At 43.2% G+C, this 23,480-nt stretch overlaps 1 protein-coding gene across 6 annotated transcripts in view; it reads right to left on the bottom strand.

The window, feature by feature from the left end:
- Positions 1–22,644, bottom strand: part of ep300b (E1A binding protein p300 b) — a 35,416-nt gene extending 12,772 nt beyond the window's left edge. Inside the window, exons 1-19 of one of the 6 annotated variants that reach the window (XM_051941140.1) lie at positions 20,575–22,644; positions 17,986–18,599; positions 15,691–15,870; positions 13,699–14,002; positions 13,154–13,267; positions 12,742–12,984; positions 12,179–12,284; positions 11,918–12,046; positions 11,632–11,749; positions 11,329–11,512; positions 10,953–11,030; positions 10,326–10,402; positions 9,968–10,120; positions 8,888–9,388; positions 8,222–8,461; positions 7,549–7,738; positions 5,319–5,470; positions 2,963–3,202; positions 2,225–2,313 (exon numbers count right to left, since the gene is read on the bottom strand). In XM_051941140.1, the coding sequence (XP_051797100.1) occupies positions 2,225–2,313; positions 2,963–3,202; positions 5,319–5,470; positions 7,549–7,738; positions 8,222–8,461; positions 8,888–9,388; positions 9,968–10,120; positions 10,326–10,402; positions 10,953–11,030; positions 11,329–11,512; positions 11,632–11,749; positions 11,918–12,046; positions 12,179–12,284; positions 12,742–12,984; positions 13,154–13,267; positions 13,699–14,002; positions 15,691–15,870; positions 17,986–18,599; positions 20,575–20,668 (3,806 nt within the window). In that variant the 5' untranslated portion in view covers positions 20,669–22,644. Of the gene's footprint in view, positions 1–2,224; positions 2,314–2,962; positions 3,203–5,318; positions 5,471–7,548; positions 7,739–8,221; positions 8,462–8,887; positions 9,392–9,967; positions 10,121–10,325; positions 10,403–10,952; positions 11,031–11,328; positions 11,513–11,631; positions 11,750–11,917; positions 12,047–12,178; positions 12,285–12,741; positions 12,985–13,153; positions 13,268–13,698; positions 14,003–15,690; positions 15,871–17,985; positions 18,600–20,574 lie in introns of all 6 variants that reach the window. The other 5 variants (XM_051941139.1, XM_051941141.1, XM_022218516.2 and 2 more) reach the window with 5 other exon arrangements.
- Between the last annotated feature and the right edge of the window lie 836 nt (positions 22,645–23,480).

The following is a 23,480-nucleotide window of genomic DNA, read 5'->3' as shown; positions in this document are numbered from 1 at the left end:
TGGTCACACCAAAGCAGGCCAATGCAGACATCACAAGCGTTAAAAAAGGAGGGAGAGAGGGGGAGAAGGGAAGGGGGGGAGGGAGATGGGGGGGGAGGGGGAGGTCAAAATGAATATTAAAAAAGCGTGAAATAAGTCGTTACAGGTCAGACAAAGACAATGGATGGACAGAGAGGGAAGGGAAAGGGGGCATGGAGGAGGGAGGGACGGACAAGATGTGAACAACAACCAACAGAGGACAGAGAGCCAAGGCAAAGCAAAGATTAGCTTTAGACGTCCAGTGGTAAACAATAACAACATTACAGCAACATGAGAGACCACTAGGAGCTGTGGAGGAGGAAGGGAGTGAGGATACAAGTCTCCAAACATGAGAAGGCAGATGAGGAAAAAATAAAAATGGCAAAGCAACAGAGAGCCATCATCCTTTATGTTCATTTATAAAGTGGGAACCGTTCTTCTGGCGGTGAGAATGGATACACACCCCCCTTCCCACTCTGTAAATATCAAAAACTGCAAGCTGTCACGTTTACTCAATGGGAAACAATGGAGCAGCAACTAAGAAATAAGCGCTGAAGAAGACGGGAACCCACTTTATGAATGACAACATAATGAAAATGAAAAAACGGTGAACTCTGACGATGGAGATGGTGCCAGGGTAACCATTTGAAGCCAAATTAAAACTCATCTGTGATTGTACTGATTAATTGATGCTATGCTGTCAGAAACGTAATCAATGTGCAAAATACAAACAAACATAAGCTGATCTCACTGGCTGCATTTTCAAAGCAAAACGTGTGACGGTGTGGCTGCACTGAGCATGTAACGTATGCGGGTCGTTCACAGAAAGCTTATTTTTAGTCGTTTGTTTTTTAGGGTTGTCACCACTTATCACCACACAGAGAATGATCTGCTGCACCTCATTGTGATTCTACTATAGGGAAAAATAATGCTCTGGTTTGTTTGCATTTCTTTAAAGCGGTCACACTTGTCTTCAGTCATGTAAAGCCTAGAATGAAATGATGGTGCCCATGCAACACTGTGGCAGGGGAATTGCTGCGGTGGAACATTTAAATATAAGGAAGTGAGCAGTGTTATCGGAAAAAAAAAAGATTCATTAAAAAATAGGCTGCCTTAATGCAGAGGTGTGTAGGCTGCGTGCAAGGACAAGAAATCTACGTGAAATAATCTGGCGTATCCCTGAAGTCTACATCCAATGAGTCAGTGCTGATTGTGGCAAAAAAAGACAATGAGCTTTCATTTTGGGATTGTCGCTTCTTCAGCTTTTGTACTCTGAAAGCTGGGTTATGCTTTCCGCACGAACCTTTCCAACCAAGACGCTTGGAAATCCGCTCGAGAGAACGTGTGTGGCTTTATGCTCCATGCGGCATCTGCTCACAAACTGCAGGGGGCAGTGTATCGTAAACACACGTCTACCACAGTACTAAACCAGAGTGTGCCATCGTTCACAGCACTTACAACATGGCATTTTACCAAACAGTTGGATTTCAGTGGTTGGGTTTAATTTTACGCCATGAATTCTCTGTGTGATGAGTCGTATAATGCCTGCATTTCTGAATTTCTGCTGCTAGGAGCTTCTGTTCTTTCACGTGTCATCCATCCATTTCGTGTTTCCTTTTCTTCGGAACACTGCCATCAGAAGAGTCTGACTTAAGCTTGGGAGCCACAATGAAGGGCAAAAAGTTGGTGGATGTAGCACAACCCAAGGTGGCGTACAACCGCTGAACGTAAACAAAGCAGTCTTATAGCGCTGCATGACGATGTATTGGCCTGCTCCGCTCGTCAACTAGTTCCATGTAACCAGTTCTGACTAAATGCCATAGGCTGAGGACATCATAAACCGAGGACCCCCTGTAGTCTTAACTTGTATATCGGTAGTTCAATTTTTTTTTTAAAAACCCAAAACATATTGATACTTCATGAGAGATTTCTGTGGTACAGGACAAAGCACACCTTTCGTAAAAAGTATTAAAAGAAGACTATTTTTCCATTTGCAGTGCAGATTTCTACAGTGCATTTGCACCATTTACATGCCTGATGCAGCCTCTTTTACTGACTGCATCGTACTCATGCAGCAGCCGCTTCATGAACCCTTCGTATACATTAACTGTTCAATGCAGCCACTGGGTAAATATCAACAATATCTTCTGAATGCTATCTGCCTGATCTGTGTGTGCATGTGTTCGAATGTGCTGAAAGCCCTTACCTGTTCTGGTAGCTAAAATAAGCAGCGTCACGTTGGATGGTGCATAATTGTTTTCCATAGCAGCATAGAGTTTGGGGGGAAAATTCAAACTGCAAGAATAAAGAGACAAAAACAATTATTTGCAGACCTGCTATAGTTCATACATACACTTGTTACATCTATACTGCAGTAGGATCCACAACAAAACTTACACGTTTCTGTAAGATCACTTTGAAGTGGTCACACCCAGCCCAACATCACACTAAACTGTCTCTTTAATGTAAGGCTACAACTAGCAGCAAGTTGTCTTAGCATAAAAAAATGAAACAAAATCAAACAAGCGGCACCTCCAAAGCTCACTAATTAACATGTTGAATCTTGTATATCTACAACACGTCTTGAAGCAGTTTTTAGAGAACCTCACCAGACTTAAAAAGCAGCAGACACAAATAGTCTGGCACACAACACCTGTAAAACTGACACTTTTTACATTGTGGTTTTCATAGAGACTTTAAAAACAAACAGCTGTAAAATGCTAATTAGTGAACTTTAAAGATTGCTTCCAGTTTTCTCTAAGCTAGTACGCTTTTGTTTACCATTTCATATCTGCATTTGTGTTGTCAATCCTCTCATCTATCTTCTACTTAGCCTCGACAAAAATTCTTCAATAAAACAGGGAAGCAAAATGTTCATTTGTTTTTCTACACCAGAACAGATCATATGAAATGTAAAAGACAAAAACACATAGTTCCCTCTTACCTTCCTCCCACAACAGTACCCTAGGCCCTGCATGACGGGGTCAATCTCCGACTCGAACACCTCGGCCAGCTTGGAGCAGTACTTGTAGACCCGGGACGTCTTTCGGTTGTACAACCAGGCGTTGTTGAACATCAACCAGATATCCTCCACATACTGCCATGGTTCTTGGTACTGTCCCGTGTCCAGCTTCCGCTTGATGGTCGACAGGTCCATAGGGTTCTTCACGATGTCAAAGTAGTCCTGGTTTGGAAGGGGCGCCATCCAGGATTAGAGGAATAGGTGGAGGTAAAGTTCAGGAGTTGAGAAAGGTCAGAGGAGGGAGAGAGGAAAGTGCAGCAAGATGGTGGAGGGTTCGGTCACCCGAGAGAAGAAGTCGAGAGAGAAAAGGGGGAGGAGGAGCATGATCAACGTCATCAGCATTGCGGCCGTCAGATGAAGGTGTGTTGAAGGTGTCGCAGTCGACCAGGCGGGACCAGAGTAGGGAGAGAAGAGGGTGCAGGGGGACAATGTTGTTGAGCGCTGCAGAGAAGAAGGTTCACGTGCAAACAGAGAGACATGACAACGTCTGCCCTCCAGCTCTCTGCTTTGCACCCTACATTTAAAGTTAAGTCCCTATTTGTTCAAGCGTGTCAGCTCCTCTGCAGCTCATACCATTAAAAAAAATATAAAAACGAGCCGCAGATGCAATGTATAGATGATGCAATTTCCATGTTCGTACTGCAACTATGCGATTACGAAGTTATCATTGATCAATTTATGTTAAAGAATACATTTACTCATTTGTTTTGTGCCGAGGTCTGAAAGTAAACAAAACTTCCAGGCCAGGGCAGTGATCAGGGTGCAAAACCAAGAAGAACAGAGCAGTGGCAAAAGCAACAGGCAGACAGAGATCTACTGTTTTAAGCAACAAAAGTGTTGGCAGTAACAATGCCAGCAGCGCGAGTGGCAATACAATGGCAGAGTCAAAGCCAACAGTGCTGAGGTGAAGCAAATGTAAGAGGGACGGATGAATCTCCAAGTCGCTTTTCTGTTCCTGTCTCCTGCTGCCCTCTGATTCTCCTCAAAAGAAAGCGCGTTTGAAAAAGAAGCAAAGAGGAGGGCGAGGAAAAGAAAAGCTTTTTTAGAGATTCAACCAAATAAAAATAATAATAAAAAAGAATAAGGAGGTGTGAGTTTCACAGAGCAGGGTCCATCTCAGTGTCACCATGGCAACAAGACTTAGGAAACAGACCCTCATCTCTGAATGGAACCACTCACATGAACAAACAAGTGATGCATATTACCATGTCAACCTGCAGAGCTTTACATCACAACATCACAGTGGCTATAAATATACTATTAAAAATGTAGAAATCCTATCAGTTTGTACATTTCCGATAAAGCAGCTGAATGTTCACGTGAAAATCTAATTATCTAACAGTGGAAAGCTGCATTACTTGACTGTGGAGGTTCCTGAAGGAGAGGTGAGCCAATAGCCTGGTGCTTGTTCATCACTACTCTAAAAACGGCATTTATCAAATTTTGATTTCGTAAGGCAGTGGGAGGATGAACGCCGTCGCTCTGTTTCAAGGCAAGCGTGTACCCAATATCCTCATGTGGCCTTAATTTGGATGCAACGAGGGTAAAAAGGCACTGTCCCACCTCTACACACTGTCCACCTGAACACTGTCACACTAATACTGGTGAGGAACTGAACTAGAAAGCTAGCAATGGAACACTACGATGAAAACTATAAGAATTTTGAACGCAAAATTTCATGTCAAAAGGCAAACAAATTAAAATGATAAATGAAAGCAACTGGCTCATGAACCGCAAATTGTTCTTTTGGAAGTCGGTCACAGAAATAAAGGAGTGACGTCTCAATTTTTACCTCTATCGTTTTAGATGTGCTGTGAAAGACAATCCCCAATCAGTGTTTACATTATGTCATTCTGTTAGCTTTTGTTTTATGTATTTTGGCTTTCTACGGGTAAATTATATCAGCTTAAAGTTCCAAGTACAAGAACTTCTAACGCTGCTTCATGGTATTTGCGCATACGTTCATAAGAGTCATTGCTTTGATTTACAAATGACAAGAGGTGTAGAGAGGAGAGTACAAACTAGCACACACATACACACTCGTACGCGCACACACACACACTTTCAAATCTCATTTTCCTAATTTCTGCATGCAATGGAACAAAAGTCAACTAAAAAATTAAAGAAACTGGAAGCATGTATAAAATGACAAGTTTAAAAGTATGGCAAAAGAGAAAAAAAAAATCATGAAAGGAGGAAAACATACAAAACAAACAGAAAAAAAAAGCTACGTTTTCAGAAGAGATGATGCAAAATGGCAGCCAGTGCAGTCCCTTACCAGGTTAGTTTTGTTACTAGTTCGAATACGTACGGGTATTCCCAGTAACTGGGGGTCCACCGGCTGACGGAAGGGCAGGGACTCAGGGTCCTGCCGGTACAAAGATTCCAGGGTGGGCATCAGAGCCTGACGCAACTCCTCCGGTTTAAAGACTGCAAAAGAAGGAGGAAGAGATACAAGAAGAAACGAGACTGATTCAGAAGGCAGGGGCACAAACTGCAAAGGAGCCTCTACTAGGACTGAGGATGGATGGTTGTGAAACCCCATTGACCGCCTCATTTAACAGCACCCAAAGCACGCATTACACACACCACAGACAGATGAAGTATTAGGGGCTAACGATTTACTGAATAGGTGGCACTCTGATGAGAGCTTCTACTTTTTTCTAGGGCTGCAACTAATGACGCGTCGACTAATCGTCTGAGCGCGATACGTCATCAAAAGCGGAAGTGAGCGCGCAATGCAACAGAAATCACCGTCCGACTGGAGCGCGGAACACAGACGGACATCGGCGCTGCATCGTGCATATATTATGTATGCACGATGCAGCGCCGATGTCCGATACAGCATCCTCTACATCCTCTCAAAGCTGAGCACCGTCACGCTGCAACAATGAAATTCATGGTTTCTGGACATTTCTCATTTCAAAATTTTATAACACAAATTGCAAGATTTATCAGTAGATTTTTCATGCTGAATTTGACATCTGACTGGCATCTGATGTAAATAAATGATTTTAAAATCCAGCTGTTAACATGCATGTGACATTCTGTACTGTATTTAAGCTGCAATGCCAAAACAATGAACTACAAGGAAAATCTAAGCTCAGACAGAACCAGTGAATTGCGGTTTTCCCCCACTGCTGCCAACCGCTTGATCATAGGAAATCCAAAGGCCGCTTTAGATTGTTGGGTTCCCTGCTCTTTATTTAAAACTTGTAAGGTCCATCTACCTTACTACGTTTAATGCTGCGAGATGACATACAGTTAAGCCCAAAATTATTCAAATTTGAAAGCAAATTTTCACTTAAAGTTACTTTTATTCAACCAGCAAGCTTTCTTGGATTGGAAATGACACAGGCTTCTTTCAAAAGATAATACGACAATGTGGAGCATCATTGTGTGAAAAATTATTTCTCAGCTTTTATTTACATTTGAACAAAAAGTGGCATGTCTAAAACTGCCTATGGGTGTGAATAATTTGGGGCTTAACTGTATGTTGTGAATTGGGGCTAGATAAATAAAATTTAACTGAATTTATTCCTTTAATTTAACATATTAAATCAATTATATAATGTTGTTGTAGCAGTCTCTTCTAAAGACCCCCTTTAGATTTTTTTTTTTTACCTTGTTGACATGCACATTTGGCGTTTTTTTTTTAATTCTTACTTATCGTCTCACAGTTACAGCTGAACTTCTGTCAAAGTCACAAAACACTTTTTTTTTGGAGACATTCCATTATTCAGTGATCCAAATGTTTCCCATCCAAATTTTTTTTATACACATTTGGCGTTTTTAAACAATGAACGATACATCATGATTGAAATAAGCAGTCAACACCATGGCTGATTATTTGCACCTTGAAATTGCAGCGTGTCACTTGGTCACAAACGTGGTGCAGCTATGAGGCAGGCTGTGACAGACATATAGCCAGCTCTGCATGCACTGAGTCACTCAACGCCTCGCCTTGTTGTCAGAGACATCAAGCTCTCTCTCGCCCATGTTTGTTTATTAGGATCCCCATTAGCTCCCACAAGTGGTTGTTAGTCTTGCAGGGGTCCACACATAAAAATCTAAATTTTCAGAACATTAAAAACATACATTACAATAATATCCTATTAAGGTGTCCTCCTTGCATTGTGATCAACATTTTGACTGTGCTTACTGCACATGAAGAATACTGCATTCATGATTCGTTTATTTTATAATCAGGAGAACAGAATTGGGGTAATTGTCCATGCTCTGTTTTCACTACTTGTTTAGACCTGCAAAATACTAAAATCAAAATACAAATTTCTCCATGAAGCATAGCAACCCTGCGGAATTCATGTGTAAAAATCAAACTCTAAGTGAAACATTTGCTCCAATAATCTTGCCTCCCAAAACAATCTTCTCAAGCACTTATTGTGGACGAACATTTTTCTCCTATTTGGGTTCTTTGGTTGTGCTATACACCCTCTACTGTGCAGGTAGTAGCAGCAGTTAAATCAATAAAAAAACTTGAGACGTACTTTTCTTCTTGCTCTGAGCGCTGGCTGGGGAGCTGTTGGTGGACGCTGACCCTGAACCCTCCTCTTCCTCTTTGGGCTCTTTCTTGATCTCTGGCTTTTTGTCTTCACTCGTTGCTACTGACGATGGCACCGAGGATGAAGACGTATCCATGGGCTCGCCTTTACACCCATCTCCAGATGGCTTCTTTATCTAAGAAGAAGATTTAGGTATCAGTTTTCTGCTTGGTAGTGTCTACAGATACGGACCCGGACCCGTACCCGTAGCCTGTGGGCTACGGATACGGCACTTTCCATTTGCCAGACAGATACGGACCCGTACACCAGTCTTGCGAGTCAAGAAGCTGCTAACCACTGCAAACTGTTGAAAGGTAAGCAAAGGTTAAGGTCAGGGTTAGTGTTAGGGTCAGGTTTAGGGTCCGTACCTGTAGTACCGATGCTACGGTCCGTACCTCCAGCGTCTACCGGGAGTCACGTGACCAGATCTCGCGTATCTGATTGGCAAATGGAAAGTGCCGTATCCGTAGTCCACAGGCTACGGGTACGGGTCCGTACCTCTAGCAACAACCTTTCTGCTTTTTTCATTAATAAAAATCTATATACTACACCTAAAACATTGCATGTAATTTAAACTCTTCAGGTCTGACATCATTTCAGACATTTCGAACAATCTTACATCTGGTTTCTCCTCAATCTTCACGTCAGACTGGCCCTTTCCCATCTTCCCCTTGCCCTCGCTTTGAGAGTCAGTCCCTTCATCTTCCTCCTCCTGCTTTTTCACCTCCATTTTTATGTCTTCCTGGCTGGCAGCAGGGACATCTACTGGGGGAAGTTGGGAGTTGGGATCAGAGCTGCTGGTGACCGAGGCTGGAGAGGATACCTGACCATCTGCTGTCACAGAAGGCTTCGGAGACAGCTGAGGCAAATAAAAGAAGGAAAGACATGCACTGAGGCTTAGAAATGGCAAGTTACAGTTCACAAAAACGACACATGCAATGAACTGTTGGGCTCCCACGCTCTCTCAAGATTTGTTTTTAATCCACTTCTAGATCATTTACTTCTTCAAACCCAAATTAAGTAACCCGAAGATCACATATTTATTTGCAAAAGCAAAGCATTCTGGATTTTTCACGTCCGGGAACATTCTTTATTATTCATTTTTTCATTCCTAAACATTTTTCTTGTTTCCCGTTAGTACAAAAAAACAAATGAACTGGACCTCTGGCTAAGCGTAGACCCAACGGCTCACAGAGTTGGACTAATCCAGAAGCTCAAAGCTGGTGGAAAAACCAGGCTGTGCTGGTGAAAGACTAAGCAAAGTAGTGAAGGCATTTCTACTCACTGGAGTCTGCGGTAGCTGTAATGGCACATGAGCATTCTGGGTCGGCACCGAAGGCGTTTGACCTGTGGGGGGGCCTGAGGAAGCCACGCCCCCAAGCGTCTGCTGTGGAAGCTGACTGGCTTTCTCAGAGTTCCCCGCCTGTCCTGATGGCTGCTGCTGCTGTGAGGGTTGCTGTTGTTGCTGTGGGTGCTGTGGAGGGGGAAGCTGGGGTGTGCTGGGGGTCTGTGGCTGCGGGGTCTGAGAACCAGCTAACATGGGGGGCGTTTGATGGGGCTGAGGCGTTAAGCTGCGTGCTGGTGACGGGGAGTTTGTTCGGATTGGTGGGCCGTGAGGGAAGGAGTTGGGCTGGGTGGAGGATGGAGGCAGGTTGGGTAGAGGCCCGGCACCGCTGGCGTTGGCAGACCCCATACAGCCTCCAGGTGCTCCGGGGCCTGGAGCTGAAGAGGCAGAGGGGGCTGCAGGGCTGCTGGCTGGGAGGGAAGGTGGCGTTGACATCTGGTTCTGCTACACGAGATAGGACACAGGACATATTTCTAATCACTCTCTTTGAAATTTAGAAAACATGTTGTCAAATACAAGCACAGTCAGCCTTAAAAAGTCTGAATGAAGCAGACAGTTGCACAACATTCATCCCTTCCACCACTTCTTGCAAAGCTCTGCTGTAGTAAAGACAACTGAAGAAAGCTATTCCTGCCCATACAAATAATGCTATACAAGACATCCCTGTTCAAGGAGAGGAGACTTGTCTTCTGAGAGACTTAGCACATTTTACTTTTCAAGGTGTCTTTGCAAGACAAACTATAATTTGAACCGTGAGTGTTATCTTATTTTAAATCTTTTTAAAACTCTATTAAATGTTTTAATCTAATACAATACTTCCATGCATTTTTAAACAAAAGTGTTTATAAAGCACTCTAAAGCTGTTTATCTATTAATCTGTCTGTGTATTGCTGCTCCTCTTTGACAAATATTCAACAGATTTCCCCACATCTCACCAGAACATAAGTCAGAATTTGATCAAATCACTTATTCTAAGATCAAATTAAAATCCTCCTTTGCAGTTAATCAGGTGACGCTTACCGGTGGCACAGCAGTCTGTGCTGCTGGTTGGTTCATGCCAACAGGACCAGAACCAAGTCCAGGACTCGACCCAGGAAACTGTCCTGGAGGAAGGTACTGGTTCTGTAACTGTGTGGGATTGGGCGGACCTATTCTTGGGGCTCCCATACCCATCTGGAAACAAAACAACAAGAGACATGTGAAGTTTTCCATCTTTTGTGTTACTTTCCTTCACACTAATGACAGATTTTTCACAGCACATGGTTTACTCTTTTGGATGCCTGACAATCAACTTTGGAAAATCATTTATCCGTGACTTCTGATTATGAAGTTTAAACAACCACAGCATAATTACAGAGACACATACAGTAATGCCAACCTGGTTCATTGGAGGGTTAAGAGGAAGAGGGGGCGTCGACCTCTGACCCATCCCCATCTGACCAAACTGGTTCATTCCTAAAAATGAAGGATGACAAATGAGAGGTAAGAAGAAATAACTTTTTGTAAATTTCTGTGGTTAGCACGGCTTGTATATGTTCAATATTCACTCAGTTAAAACAGGTAGAAATGATTAGCATTTCCTGCTTTTCAGCTGGCAGTGAATAAGTTTTGCACCGATAAGAACATTTGTGCTTCTAGATTAGTCTGAACAAATTAGTTGTTAGTAGAAATTTAGTTAACTTTTTCTTAAAATGTTAGCCCACTGTTTTCCAAAGATAAGCACATAATTTGACCCTCTGAACCCAAAGCAGATTTAGTGCGTTCATATTTCCTCACATTCTTCCCTGCTCTAAAGTCCTCTATGAAAACAGCACATCATGGCTAAAAGTAGAGAAAAGCTAGCTGAATTTGTATTTTAGAAAATTTCTGAACACAACATGCACAACATTTTCGATGTGCCAACAGGTGGTAGCTTGCTGATCCTCCTATTTGAAACAAATTTCTCTAAGTCTGGTTCCTCAACAAGCCTCTGTTTAAGTGGCATTTGTAATGACTAGAGACGTACCTGCTGGGTTCTGCATCCTGTTTGCCATCTGATTGGGTCCAGCTGGTCTCATCATGGACGGATCAGGATGAGGTCCATCTATTAGTTACAGAAATAACAGATCTCGTTTTCAGGGTCACAAAAAGTAAATTCAAGAAAAATCTTGAACTTGTACTTAATCATATTATTCAAATGGTATATCTCTGAGCACATGTGCTATTTTTACACTTTATTTTTATTTATTTTTTTTTTAATTTTTGAAAACTTCATTAGAGACTCAGCAGCTTGAAAAGTTAAGTATTCATTTTCATTATTGATATGGCTGCACTTTGTGTGACTGAGTCTATGCACACACAGACAAGTGTGCAGTCGAGGTAACAGCACTATGTTTACTTACTAGTGGGTGGCCCTGGGGTCATGGGTGGCTGTCCAATGCTGGGAGGCCCCTGAGGGAGGCCTGAAGGAGCTATGCCCGGCTGGCCAGGCATCATGCCCTGCTTCTGGAGCCGCGTCCTCCTCTTTTCTTCCAGCTCCTTTTGGATTTTGTAGATCTTCTCTGCCAGCAGGTGGTAGTACTCTGCCTATAAGGGACACAGTGGGAAAGAGGGAGAATGTTACAGGAAACATCTCAACAGGGCATAACATAAATACATTTACCACCGTGTTACATTACTGAATGATCGCAGTGTTGGTTTCTTACCCTGCTGTTGGCTGACTCGTACATGTCCCCTTCTACTTTTCGAGCATAAGCCACCAGATTTTCCATCCGCCGGTCCTTTAGTGCAGCTGGGTCTGGAGTGGGGAAGATGGCCTGCACACTGCTCACACACACACACACATACACCCACACATCTACAATTAACTTGAGGACAAAGACATCCCATTGCCATCCAGTGCTGAGAATGACCTGGTTTAAATTCGATTAAAATTAGTTCACTTCATTAGCTCAAATTTATTGGGGCAATTGCAGGACACAACAGACTCACAGCTTGTGGACAAGGTGGTTACGGAGGTCTTGCGTGATGTCTTCATGCCAAGACTTCCTCATGCCTGCAGCAGAAGGTGGCGTGGCCGTGGGCATGGAGCCCAGGTTTCCTACACCATCATTCATCAAACTGAGGGAAACAACAGAGAAAAGGTTAAGATTTTGGCCAAAAAACTAATTTAACTTTATCAAAGTATGTTATATGACAGGAGACTGGTTTGAGAAGAAGTGTACGACTGCAGACAGTGAACAACAGTGCTACCTCTGTGCATTCATGCTGTTGTGCAACATGGCATCTGGCAGTAGAGCGGACTGCTGGTTAGGAGGCTGCACCCCTACTCCACCATTCACTCCCATAGAGTTTCCTCCTGAAAAAAAAACGAGTTTAAATAATACTGAACTCATTGGGAAATACTGACAATAATATTTGTGCAATGAGCTTCCTGTAGCAAATATTAATTGATTCAATGTCTACTTTAGATTTTCTTCTTCAGCAGGGTAGAAATGATCACAAATAATGTTAGCATACATTGAGACATTCAGTAACACTAAAATATGAATCATATTTGTTCTTATCCATGAGTCAGTGGACAGCTGGAAAAGATTAAGGAGGCTATTCCAACACCAAAGTCCGCCCAGAGTGTACAAAGACATTAAGTCACAGATGTATGCCCTGTGATGACAACCGGGGCAGCTCCATTCAACGATGAGACGCACTTGAATGCTCTGAAAAAAATCGAGCTTTAACTTGCCAAGAATGAGAACTACCTGTCCTCGTAGGCTACCGTATAATATGTAATATACACACTGGCATTGCAAACTAACCCATGGTGTTTACGGTCCTCATCCCAGCCTGCCCCTGCAGCCCTTGGTTTGGCATGTTGGCCTGTGGTGACTGCTGTGGCATCTGGTTGCCCTGGTAAGTGAGGCCCAGTGCGGCGTAGGCCCTCTCTATGGAGCTGGGGTCAATCTGGTTGGGAGGGTTCAGGTTCGGGGTGTTGGACTGTCCGCCTGGCGCCGCTGAACCTAAAGAGTTCACTAAACCCATCCCTGCACTGTTGACGAGAGCTGTGGTCAGGGGAACAGGAGAGGGAAGAGAGAGAGAGATAACAAGTGATGAGCAACGAGCACATAGTTGAATTTTAGACCGTTTTAGATCATATGCAGCATTTTAATGACAGAAGCCATAAGAATGCATATTGCTCAAACACACATAACTTGACTGCAGAACACTCACACTGCTGGTTCCTCTTGTCTCCAGCGTTTTTCAGTGGCAGGCATACAGGACAGTCGTGTCGTGTGCAATTCTTCCAATGTGAGATGATCTGTCTGGATGAGGCACAATGCGCCACTGAAGGAGAAGAGATATAAATGGAGAAAAGTTTGAGAAAGGAGAAGAGAAGCGAAAATGAGAGACAAGGCAGAGCAAGTGAAATAAAAGATTGTGACAGAGAGAAGGAGGGAGATGAATAATGAGACAAGGAGGAGAGAAAAAGAAAACATAAGAGTCAAAAAGGAGATAGAAGGCAGAGACTGAGAAAGTTATTGCATGAGTCATTCAGTAGGATAAAACTATGTCCAGATGGAGACTCAATGAGAGAAGGAGCAAGAAAAAATAAAGCAGAACAGCCTGCTGAAGAAAGAATAACTCCTCCTGATACAAAGCAAAAACCCAACATACATACATTTGCTGCAGAATTGTGACTACCTTAGGCTGCCTAGTGTTCATGATACAAACTGCACGCCATAAAACCGGCAATTAGCACAATTCACCAGACTCACCCTGGCAGGACTTGCCAGCCTGGCAATGAGTCATGTGGTTGAGCACGTTCTTCATGGTGCGGCAGTGGGGCAGGTTGCACTGCCGCACTTCCCCGTTGGCTTGCTCCCTCCGTTGGCACTTGTGCGCGTGGAGCAGGAGGACCAGCTGCTGTTGAATCAGTTTCCGCTTCTCGGGGTCTGCGGTAGGGGGCGTTGCGCCATGTCCTGCCCCGACGGCACTTAATCCAACCTGGGCCCCTCCCACTGCTGCTGCTCCACCGATGGCCGTGCTGCCAACAGCTCCAGGCTGCTGCTGCTGCTGCGCCTTTGGATAGACAGGAGTTTATGGAAGAAATGTTTGCCAAAGTGAAGTGCGAGCAGATAGTATGGGACCACTTCAACAGCTGGACACCAAACAGTTAAGCGTCCTTTAGTCCTAGATCCCCTAGAAAAATCCACTGTAGCAGCTATGTGTATAGCAAATAGAGCTGAATGCCGTGCAAAAACAAATATTGTAAATAGTTTGACAGATTGCAATTGTGCCATGAGGTATAATTATAGTGGGAATTACAATTATTAAATTTCTGTTCCACTGATCGATATATAAAAAAGAAGCCATTATTCTGCAGTCTACCACAAACACACGTTTTCTTATGTTTAGAGAGCTGCAGGCGGGGGCATCTCTGTTGCATTACCACGCTTAATTGATAATGATAGTATGTTAGGACAAATTTAGATATTGCTCTTGATCAAATTTATGACATCAATAATATTTCAATTGGCTGACTCTCCTTCATAGTGACATGTTATTACTGCAAATTACTAAGTTGCGGGGTTTTCTTGATGTACCAAAAGCATGTCTTATAGTTTATAAGTTTTAAAAGTAAAAAGTAGGTACAGTTGTGAACAAAGGTTTACATACCCTTGCACCAAAACAACATCATGTATTTTATTGCCTGTCATAGATTTATTATAGATCTTGAAATATGACAAAATCTCTTTGGTCAAAAATATACACACAGCAGCCTGAATTACCAGATGTGGTGATTTAGACAGCTGTGTTAAGAAATCTTTCATAGTTTCATGGCCTCTTAATGTCTCCTGAGTGACTACAATTAACTAAAGCTGTTGACTTCTCTAAGCCAATTCAAAAAGAGCCCATCTGATAGACTTGTTAGACTCAGCCACAAATGCTACAAAGCTCAAAAAGCTCAGCACAAATCCGAAAAAGCACATCACTGCATCTTAAAGCTCAACAGAAGTTTGGTGCTGATCGCATGGGCAAAGAAAAGGCCTTCTGGACGAAAGGTCTGTAGTGTGACGGGAAAAAATGAACCCACAGCAGGGCAGTGTGACCAGAAATGTGTTTAGACGAGAGAAGGTGAGGCGAATAATTGCTATTAATGATTTAATTACTTAAAAATACGTTAACCAATATGACAGATGACAACAGATAGGCGTGAGAGAAAATGTAATTTAAGTTTGTTGAAGTACCTGGCTGATCCACCAGGTGCAGCCCAGCAGTGGTTAATGAGGTGGAGTTACAGGTGTGTTTTCTGCCCACCTGTAGGGTTTCATAAAACAAGCGGACCTCCCTGTTGTCTAACTGATGACTGTAGCGGTCGTGTTGAAGAACTCTCCCACAAAAAGTTGTAAAGAGGTGTCTGTCAGGTTTAGCTAGCTACCCGAGGCTCCCACTAATGTTAAAATACGATTTTCAAAAGCTAACAGGCTGTGAGCCGAGTGTTGGTCTGCAACGATGACTCTGACTACAAGCTTCCAACTACATTCAAAATACAGTGATGAAGTGCACTGGTAAGGCTGTGCTCTGAGTATAAATCCAGGTTAGACTGGGCAGTAGATCTGCTGCATTGATAAAGTTGCTGCGCCAGTATTTGTTCCATTTACTGCAGGTTGTTTGCTGTGTTTAATGCTCTGATTTTTGGTGTTGACTTTATCTGTTCATCACATTTTTAATGCAAATAGACAGAAAAGAAACTTAAAAACTCCTACCATTCCAGGCATAGCTTGACCCGGTGGCGCCTTCTTGTCCATGTTGAACTGGGCAGCCATGCTATTGGGCAGACCTGCCTTATTCTGGAGCTGTGGGCCCAGCCCTGCTCCAGGCAGTCCCTGGCCAGCAGACTGGCCGTACGGACCACCATAGGGGCCCGCGTTGGCCATCATATTCATCTGAAGAAGAATGAAGAAAAGCGTGAGGTCAGTCATAAGAAAAGGAGATGAAGATAAAAGGGAATCTAGATATCTCTTTGTGAGATTAAAAACAACACAGTGTCAAACTGCATTGGACTGTATGAAAATTGCTTGAGCAAAACCACTGAAAAATCAGCTATAGTAGTACAACCTGCAATCTCCTTTTAACCATCGTGTCGTCTTGCGGGTCAAAATTTACTCCTTTTAAAATGTGAAAACCTGGAGAAAAATATATATTTTCACAGTGAAACTTCTGATGTCCACATTTTCAACAATTTTGGGAAATCTCTGAACATTTTTTGGTGGGAAAAAAAAGAAATGTTAAAGATGTTTCTTCAGAATATTCACAAAAAAACATTAACCAAAATCCAGCAACTTTCTCTGGATTTTGGTTGATTTTTTTGTGAATGTTCTTAAAGAAAATATTAAAAGTTTTACTGATATATATGGAATCACTTTAGATGTTTTTAGGATTTTTTTGGTACATTTTTACTAATTTTTAAAACTTTTTAAATAAAACTTTGAAGGGAAGCTTCTAAGGAGTTATCGGAATTTTCTTCCTGAAGGTTTTGCAAATTTTCAGAAATTTGGGCTATTTTTTGCTGAATGTTTGGATATTTTTAGACAAGGAAACTATTTTTTTGGTGAGCGTAAATGAGGACAACAGGAGAGTTAAATACTACTTGGAATTTCTTCATCATGGGTTTACATTCTGACCGTACAATTTTACTTTGCTCTCCACAGTAAAATAATATCACAAAAATGATTTAACTGCCACCTTTTTGAGCATGTCGCTAAACTTTCATTTCAAACATAGCAAATCAAATTTAAAGCACAATAAGGATGACCCATTAGTAGCAACAACATGAAATGGGTTGGTAACTGTTAGCATGTCGAAGAGTGTCATTAAACTGTTCATCTTTACTTTGTGAGTAAAAACTGAATTCACTGGGTTTAGTAAATAACTAAAATAGCATTATTTTCTACAAAGTCTGAAAAATAAAACAGACAAAGCTGCACATGATGTAAATCAAATTCTCCGTCATAAACACTCACAGAACTAATCTACCGTTTCACGCAGTTGCAAAAATATCCCTCAATTAAAGCATTCAACATTAGTTTACTGTACTGCCATTGCACCTTGAGAATAAATCAAAACTGTCATGTGGCATATTGACTTGCAAGGAGGTTAACCATCAATACCACAGAGCAAAACTGTGATGCGACTGCGAGTCCATCACATAACCACACTTTTGTCTGCACCTGCTCTGAAGAACTTATCTCAAGCAGTCTGACATGAGAAACTACTACAGGCCTGCAGCTTTACTGATTGCTCGAATTTAAAAAAAAATAAAAAATCATTTCCACCTTTTGTTTGAAGTTTGTCTTTAATATAACATAATGCACTGATAATTTAGAAAGAAGAATATCCTTTTAACTGTAAGAATATTTAGCACTTAAAATCTCTTTATATTTGAAGAGAACTACACACTGCATTTAGGCGAGCATTTGGAACATCAGGGCTCCAGAATGCGACCAAAACGGCTGCATATGCAACAGTTTTTCAAGCGTGTGGGAGTTATCATTTCATGTGGTCACATTTGTGCAAGTGTATGATGATTATCAGGCTGATTTGGAGACGCTTCAGCTGCCATAGCTAGCAACTGTGTTAGTTATTGTGGTTGAAAGTAGTGCTTTTTCTTCAGAGTTGGCTTAGTCAGTCTCTCACGGCCTGATGTGTGAAACTATCAATTTCGCTGTGCTCTAAATTTAAAGCAATCTATAGCTGATAATTTTTTTAAAAAAATCTCAGTTGAGTCAGTTAAACAGCAAAGCAGCTCATTGCACTCAATCCCAATATTACTAGCAGCGATCACAATTTTACATTTGTACAATTAAGCGAACATGACCGACTGTGGTACTGACGTTGGCTGGAAGTGAAAAAGTGAGTCTAGAGTCTTGAGCATATAAGACTCAGTTAAAAATTACAGATTACTACAATTGATAATTTGCTATAAAACAGTTGCAAATGAAATGTCAAATTCTGGCCAACAACCAGTAAACCAGTAGCCCTGCTGCTTTTAGTGTGCCTACCTTGTTCAGTGCTCCAGGCTGCTGCGGTCTCATCCCTGCCTGAGCCCCGGCTCCCATTTGCTGACCCCCTTGCTGCTGCTGTAGGGTTTCAGCCAGAAGATTACTATTGTTACCCATGCCGGCACTGCCAGGGTAACCCATTCTAGGCGAACCGTTTACTACTTGTCCCCCCATCAGCCCTTGCTGCTGCTGTCCAGTATTGCCCTTCTGGGCACTCATCATGGCCGCTGCCCGATTGAGCGCTGCCACCCCTCCAACCATCCCAACCTGCTGCATTAGTCCCGGTTGCTGCTGCTGCTGGCCCTGGGGGGCCATCCCTTGAGGTCCACCAGTGGAGACGCTGACACTCCCCATCATGCCCATTGAAGCCCCAGGTGGTGTGCTATTGGAAGTAGGACCACCCTGCTGTGCTGGTGCTCCAGCACGCAGTAGCTCAGAGAGCTGCTTGTGTTTAGCAGCTGCATCCTGGCCACCTCCTACACCAATCCCTCCTCCAACCCCTCCGAGGCTGGTATGAAGTTGGCTGGCATCCCCTCCATTGGTCAGTCCCAGGTCCGAAGAACTGATAAGCTCATCTGGTAGGTCATGCTCCAGGTCAAAAAGTGATCCAAAATCTAGGCAAGGAACAGAAACAAATATCTTACAGACACACAAAATAAACTTCATTCAGTTCATTGACATTGTTTTAAAAATGATCAACCTCATAGCCTATAGCAGGACATTCAGTGCAGCAGCTGCTGCATTTCACAGCTTGGGCTTCTCTCCTGGGCATCAGTCTGTGGTTTGGTGAGGTGCCATACATGGAGAGTGAATGCAGTGGGGACGGGGTGAGAAGCCGCAGAGGGGTAAACACTACAGTACCTTGTAGGTGTGTGTATTTGAGTTACAGTCGTGTACAAGAGTAGGAAACACAGAAAATATATGCATTGCAACAGGAGGCAAATTAAAGGCTAAGGGTCAGTTGTCGGTACTGAAATATATAAAAACGACTATTTCCTTAAGTTAAACTTTAACCCAACATGACACTCACAAACCAACATTTTGTCTTCATAGGGCGCCATAAAAACACAAGCTACGTATCAGATTTTTTACGATTGCTCATGGCAAACTGATTAAGAATCTGTGCTGCTGAGTAGAAGATATGATGGGCCAGTGATTGACTTTGAAACTAGCTGCAGCCCTTTCTGTCTTTTCACTTCACCCTCTCTTCTCACAGCAGTTGGAGCCAGAGCAATGCAGGAATTTACACAGAGGTCGAGCTTGAAATTCACATTAATTACTTTCTAATGTAGGAACTGATGGTGTGGCCATCAGTCTTTGCATGGGTGACAACTTCATTCGGTTTCAGCTTTATGATCTCTAAAAAATACTTGCAGATACACGCACTATAAATGAAAGAGGAGAAATGTGTAAAAGAAATACCCTGATATGTAAACTCTCTCTGTTAGTAGTAGCAGCAACAAGAGGGCAATGGTGCCAAGATTTTATAGATTCCAGCTCAATCTGGGCAAATGAATTCGTCTGCAGTCGTAGCAAATTTCAAAAGTAAGTTTTAGGGCATTCAAATCGTTTCATTCAATTGTTTTGAAAAGTTCCCTGCAGAAAGTGCAGCGCAGAGTCGCCGTGCAGTCAGACAATGGAAGGCGAACAAGAATGGGCTTCGTAGTAGTATCCTTAGCACAATTGAGAAACTACAAGCCTTTGAACAAAGGACGCGAAAGAAGCCATTTCAAAAGGCTGTGACTGATTTAACGTTTCGTGCAAGCGCGGCAACAGTTAAAAGGTGAAACAAACACAACTTCGACGGGACAACAACGCTTTCCCCCAACTAAATGAAGAGCTGAACAATGGCTAGCTTGTATACAATAGTTCACGAGAAGCAGAGTATCCTCGGGGCTCACAAAACGTTAAGTACAATAAAATACATCCTGACGACAGAGGTATTTTCTCCAAGTACGTATAGGGTTGGTATCGGGTGAAAAAGTTGCTCTGGTGATTAAAAACACGTTCGCTAAACCATTAGTTATTTTCTTTGCTAGCCAGCTGAGCCGGTCCGCTGCTTAGCTAGTTAGCTAGCTCACTTGGTTACCGTTACTTTCTCCTAAAGCGGCTTTAGGAAATGCTAGTCTATCTCCACGTTTACAGGATATATATGAATCCTGCTTTTGCTTGTGTACACACTCTCATCCCTCCGACTGAGCAAGTCATAAAGTAGCCACACAACTTCAAGCAAACTGGGGTGACTCGACTCTTCCATTGTTTGGAGGTGTATCTTTGCAGTTGCTGCTAGTTAGCCTGTTGAGGCTAACGCATCAAAACAGAACTGCTGGAAAGTTGCTCCAGCCCCCAGGACCACACCATATTTCGTCTTTAGCCATCATAAATGCCAGATTATGACTTTTCAAAAACTAAGCCAAGAATATTACTCATGTTTACGAGCGAGAATTGTGCAAGCAGTTCAATATTAGAGCAACTAAGTTGGTGTGCAACTCTGCTGGAACCTCCAAGCCTGACTACTGGTTTAACAACAGCAACAACCAAAGCGTGTTCGTGTTTTATCCAGGTGTGTAATGCATGCAGTATATTTACCATTTCCATCACTGGCAGACACTGAGAGAGCTGGAGAGGACAGCTTGGGCCTCTTGGCTGAAGGCGGGCCGGACTCCAGGACATTATCGGCCATATTTTTGACGAAATAAAAAAACAGCTGTAGATCCACGGAGGGCAAATATATGTCCCTTATTTGCGTCTCCTCGTCCCTTTTAAGAAGTGATCGTTCCCCCACCGCTTGGGGACGGTAGGGGAAGAGGACAGCAATGTTGAACTCTCAGTCCTCCCTCTCTCGGTTTATACCTCTCTGCAGATACCAGTCCCCCTCCCCTGTCGGAGATTTGGTTTCTTCACAGATTTGAACAGGAGGAGGTGGGAAGGTGGAGTCGGCAAAAAAGAAGGCAAAAAGCGTGCGGCCCTCTGACAACCTCATGTAGCCTCTTCTGCGACAAAAAAACTGTCCCAAGATCCGTCTTCCGTGCCGCACTCAGTCCTGTCTGCCATAGTCGGCGGAGAAAATCCTTTATTTTCTAATTTGAAACGCTCCAGAGGCGTGTCTTTGGGCGAGGAAAATGACAAGCGTGATCGAAAGCCAGGAGTGTCCCCCCCTGTGATAACTTCAGGAGGCCCCTCTCTCATGCAACAGTTATGAGATTCACCATTCCTCTCACCTGAGCACACATCTCAGAGCTGGCAGTCGATCCGTTTCCAAAAGCACACGTTAAAAAAAGGCAGCAGCAGTTTTAAAATACAGTTTCTCAAGTGCAACACTGAGGGAAAAAAAACTTGCATCCACTAAGTGAATAAATAGTGGAACACTGCACTTTAGCAGTCACTCAGATAAAAACAAAGTCTGTTGCAAATGTGTATTTCCATGCATGACTTTTTTTCTTTTGCATGTGCATGCTGACTGATTTGTGCACTTTAGTATTTGACCATGCAAGGCACTGGGTCAGAAAGAGTCGTATTGCACATTTGCGAAATGCCTATACCCAAAAATAATAATAATTAAAAATCACCGTTGTTGTGCAGTCTCTTCGCATACATGCAGATTTTTCCTCTTTCTTCCTACTTCTTGAGGGCAATCAGTGCAAATTGCCAATCAGCGGGGCGGTCAGATTGATCCAATTAGTTATGTTTTGCAGAAAGAGCTTCCTCCTCTCGCTTCTTCTTCTTCTCCTCTGGTTTTGAAAACCTCAGATGATGATGAAAAGCAGCAGCGCAGATATGTTCAAGAAAATAAACATTTTTTTCGCCGCTCCGAAGGTGTCTTGGTCATGCAAACGAGAAAAGGAACCAAAAGCAGGAGCACGGCAGACGAGCGACGGACGGGCGACTATGCGACTAGAAATTGACGGAGAAATTATGGCTCTTTTCGGAAGCTTCTGCTCGGCACAATAAATGTTGACACCCCCTCCTCTGAAATATTTTGGGGCTGACAAAATCCTTTCGTTGACTCTTTGTGATGGTGAATGCCCCCCTTCGTGTTGATCCTGGCAATTTTCCCCCTTCTCTTTAAACCCGTCTTTCTTTCCACCTCTCCCTTCTGCCCGGCAGCAATTTATTTATATAATTGTCTATGCGGGCTCTTTCCTTCCTCCGCGACGGACACATACTGATTTTTCATGTTGCTGTTTTCCCCGTACTCGCAGCTCTTTTCCTCGGTTATAGCACACAGCCCTCTTCCGCCTCTCCTCCTCCCCGTCTCCGCTCCGTAAAACACCCCCTTCCTTGGATTTTTCGAAGTATTTCCTTCTCATGCACACATATAAATATGTCACCGAGTCGCCTTTTCCCTCCGCCGACGTCTTATCTTCGTCGTGATGGCTCCCCTGAAAACACGGCCACGGTTCGGCCACTCTTTCTTCCCCCGGCGGTTCCCGGAGCGGCTGCCGTCGGTAGCCGGAGTCGCTCCTTCTCTCGGTTATCTCCTCCTGTTTCTGACAGTCTGTCCGCACAAACAAAATGGCGGCTTGTTGTTTCTACTCCTCTGATACGGGGGGGAGGGTTTGAGGTACGGCAACATTAGGCGTGAAGGGGAGGAGGGAGGGAAGGAAGAAGAGGGGAGGTTGTCTTCGTAAGTGTTCGGGAGTGTCCGGAAACCGGTTCCTTGCTGTGTCGGCACTCCCCGAGTTCAATCTGCAGGGGACAGTGGTGCTCCACTTTGTGTGGCTCGGTCACACACGGCAGCAATCAGTGCAGCGATAGGCATGAACTGGATTTACCCAAAAGGTAGGGGTGTCAAACATGCGGCCCGCGGGCCAACACCAGCCCGACAGAGGGTCCAAATCCGGCCTACTTTGCAAAGTGCAAAAAAAAAAAAAACAGACAGAGGAGATATTAACTGCAAATTTTAAAGATATCTATTTACGTCATTTACTCCAATATTTAGTTAATTCTTTATTATAGATATATACATTACTTTTGCACTATATTATCAGTGGTGCAGTGATAAACTCCCCAAAAGAGCTACTCAGCAGACTCATGCTAATGACCCCCATTAGCATATGAGGGCTCAGTGACATCTGTGCATTTCAAGGACTTCCACCACTCACAACGACCATCGTTAAGTAGTCAGATGAGTTTTGATATCGGTAGTTGGAATAATAGCCCTGGACACACCACACAGAGGTTTGAAAGCTGAGGCAACACCAACCACCACCAGAACTGAAGAAGCCTCTTGGATGAGAGGTGAAACATCTTCAAGGAATTTTCTTAAAAGTCCAGTGGATTGATTTAAACTACTTTGGATAACCATGACCTGGATGAATGAGAACCTACACAGATATCTGTATATATTGTTATATTTATTACTCTTTTTTAGGGCTGCACCAAACGACGCGTCGAGGAGTCGTCTGAGCACGATACGTCATCAAAAGCGGAAGTGAGCGCGCAATGTAACAGAAATTCCCTTCCGACCGGAGCGCGGAACACGGATGAACGTC

The sequence above is a fragment of the Acanthochromis polyacanthus genome, chromosome 21 (assembly GCF_021347895.1).
Source record: "Acanthochromis polyacanthus isolate Apoly-LR-REF ecotype Palm Island chromosome 21, KAUST_Apoly_ChrSc, whole genome shotgun sequence".
Classification (NCBI taxonomy): Eukaryota; Metazoa; Chordata; class Actinopteri; family Pomacentridae; genus Acanthochromis; species Acanthochromis polyacanthus.
The sequence above is the reverse complement of the archived record's forward strand: the minus strand, read 5'-3'. Positions and strand labels throughout refer to the sequence as shown.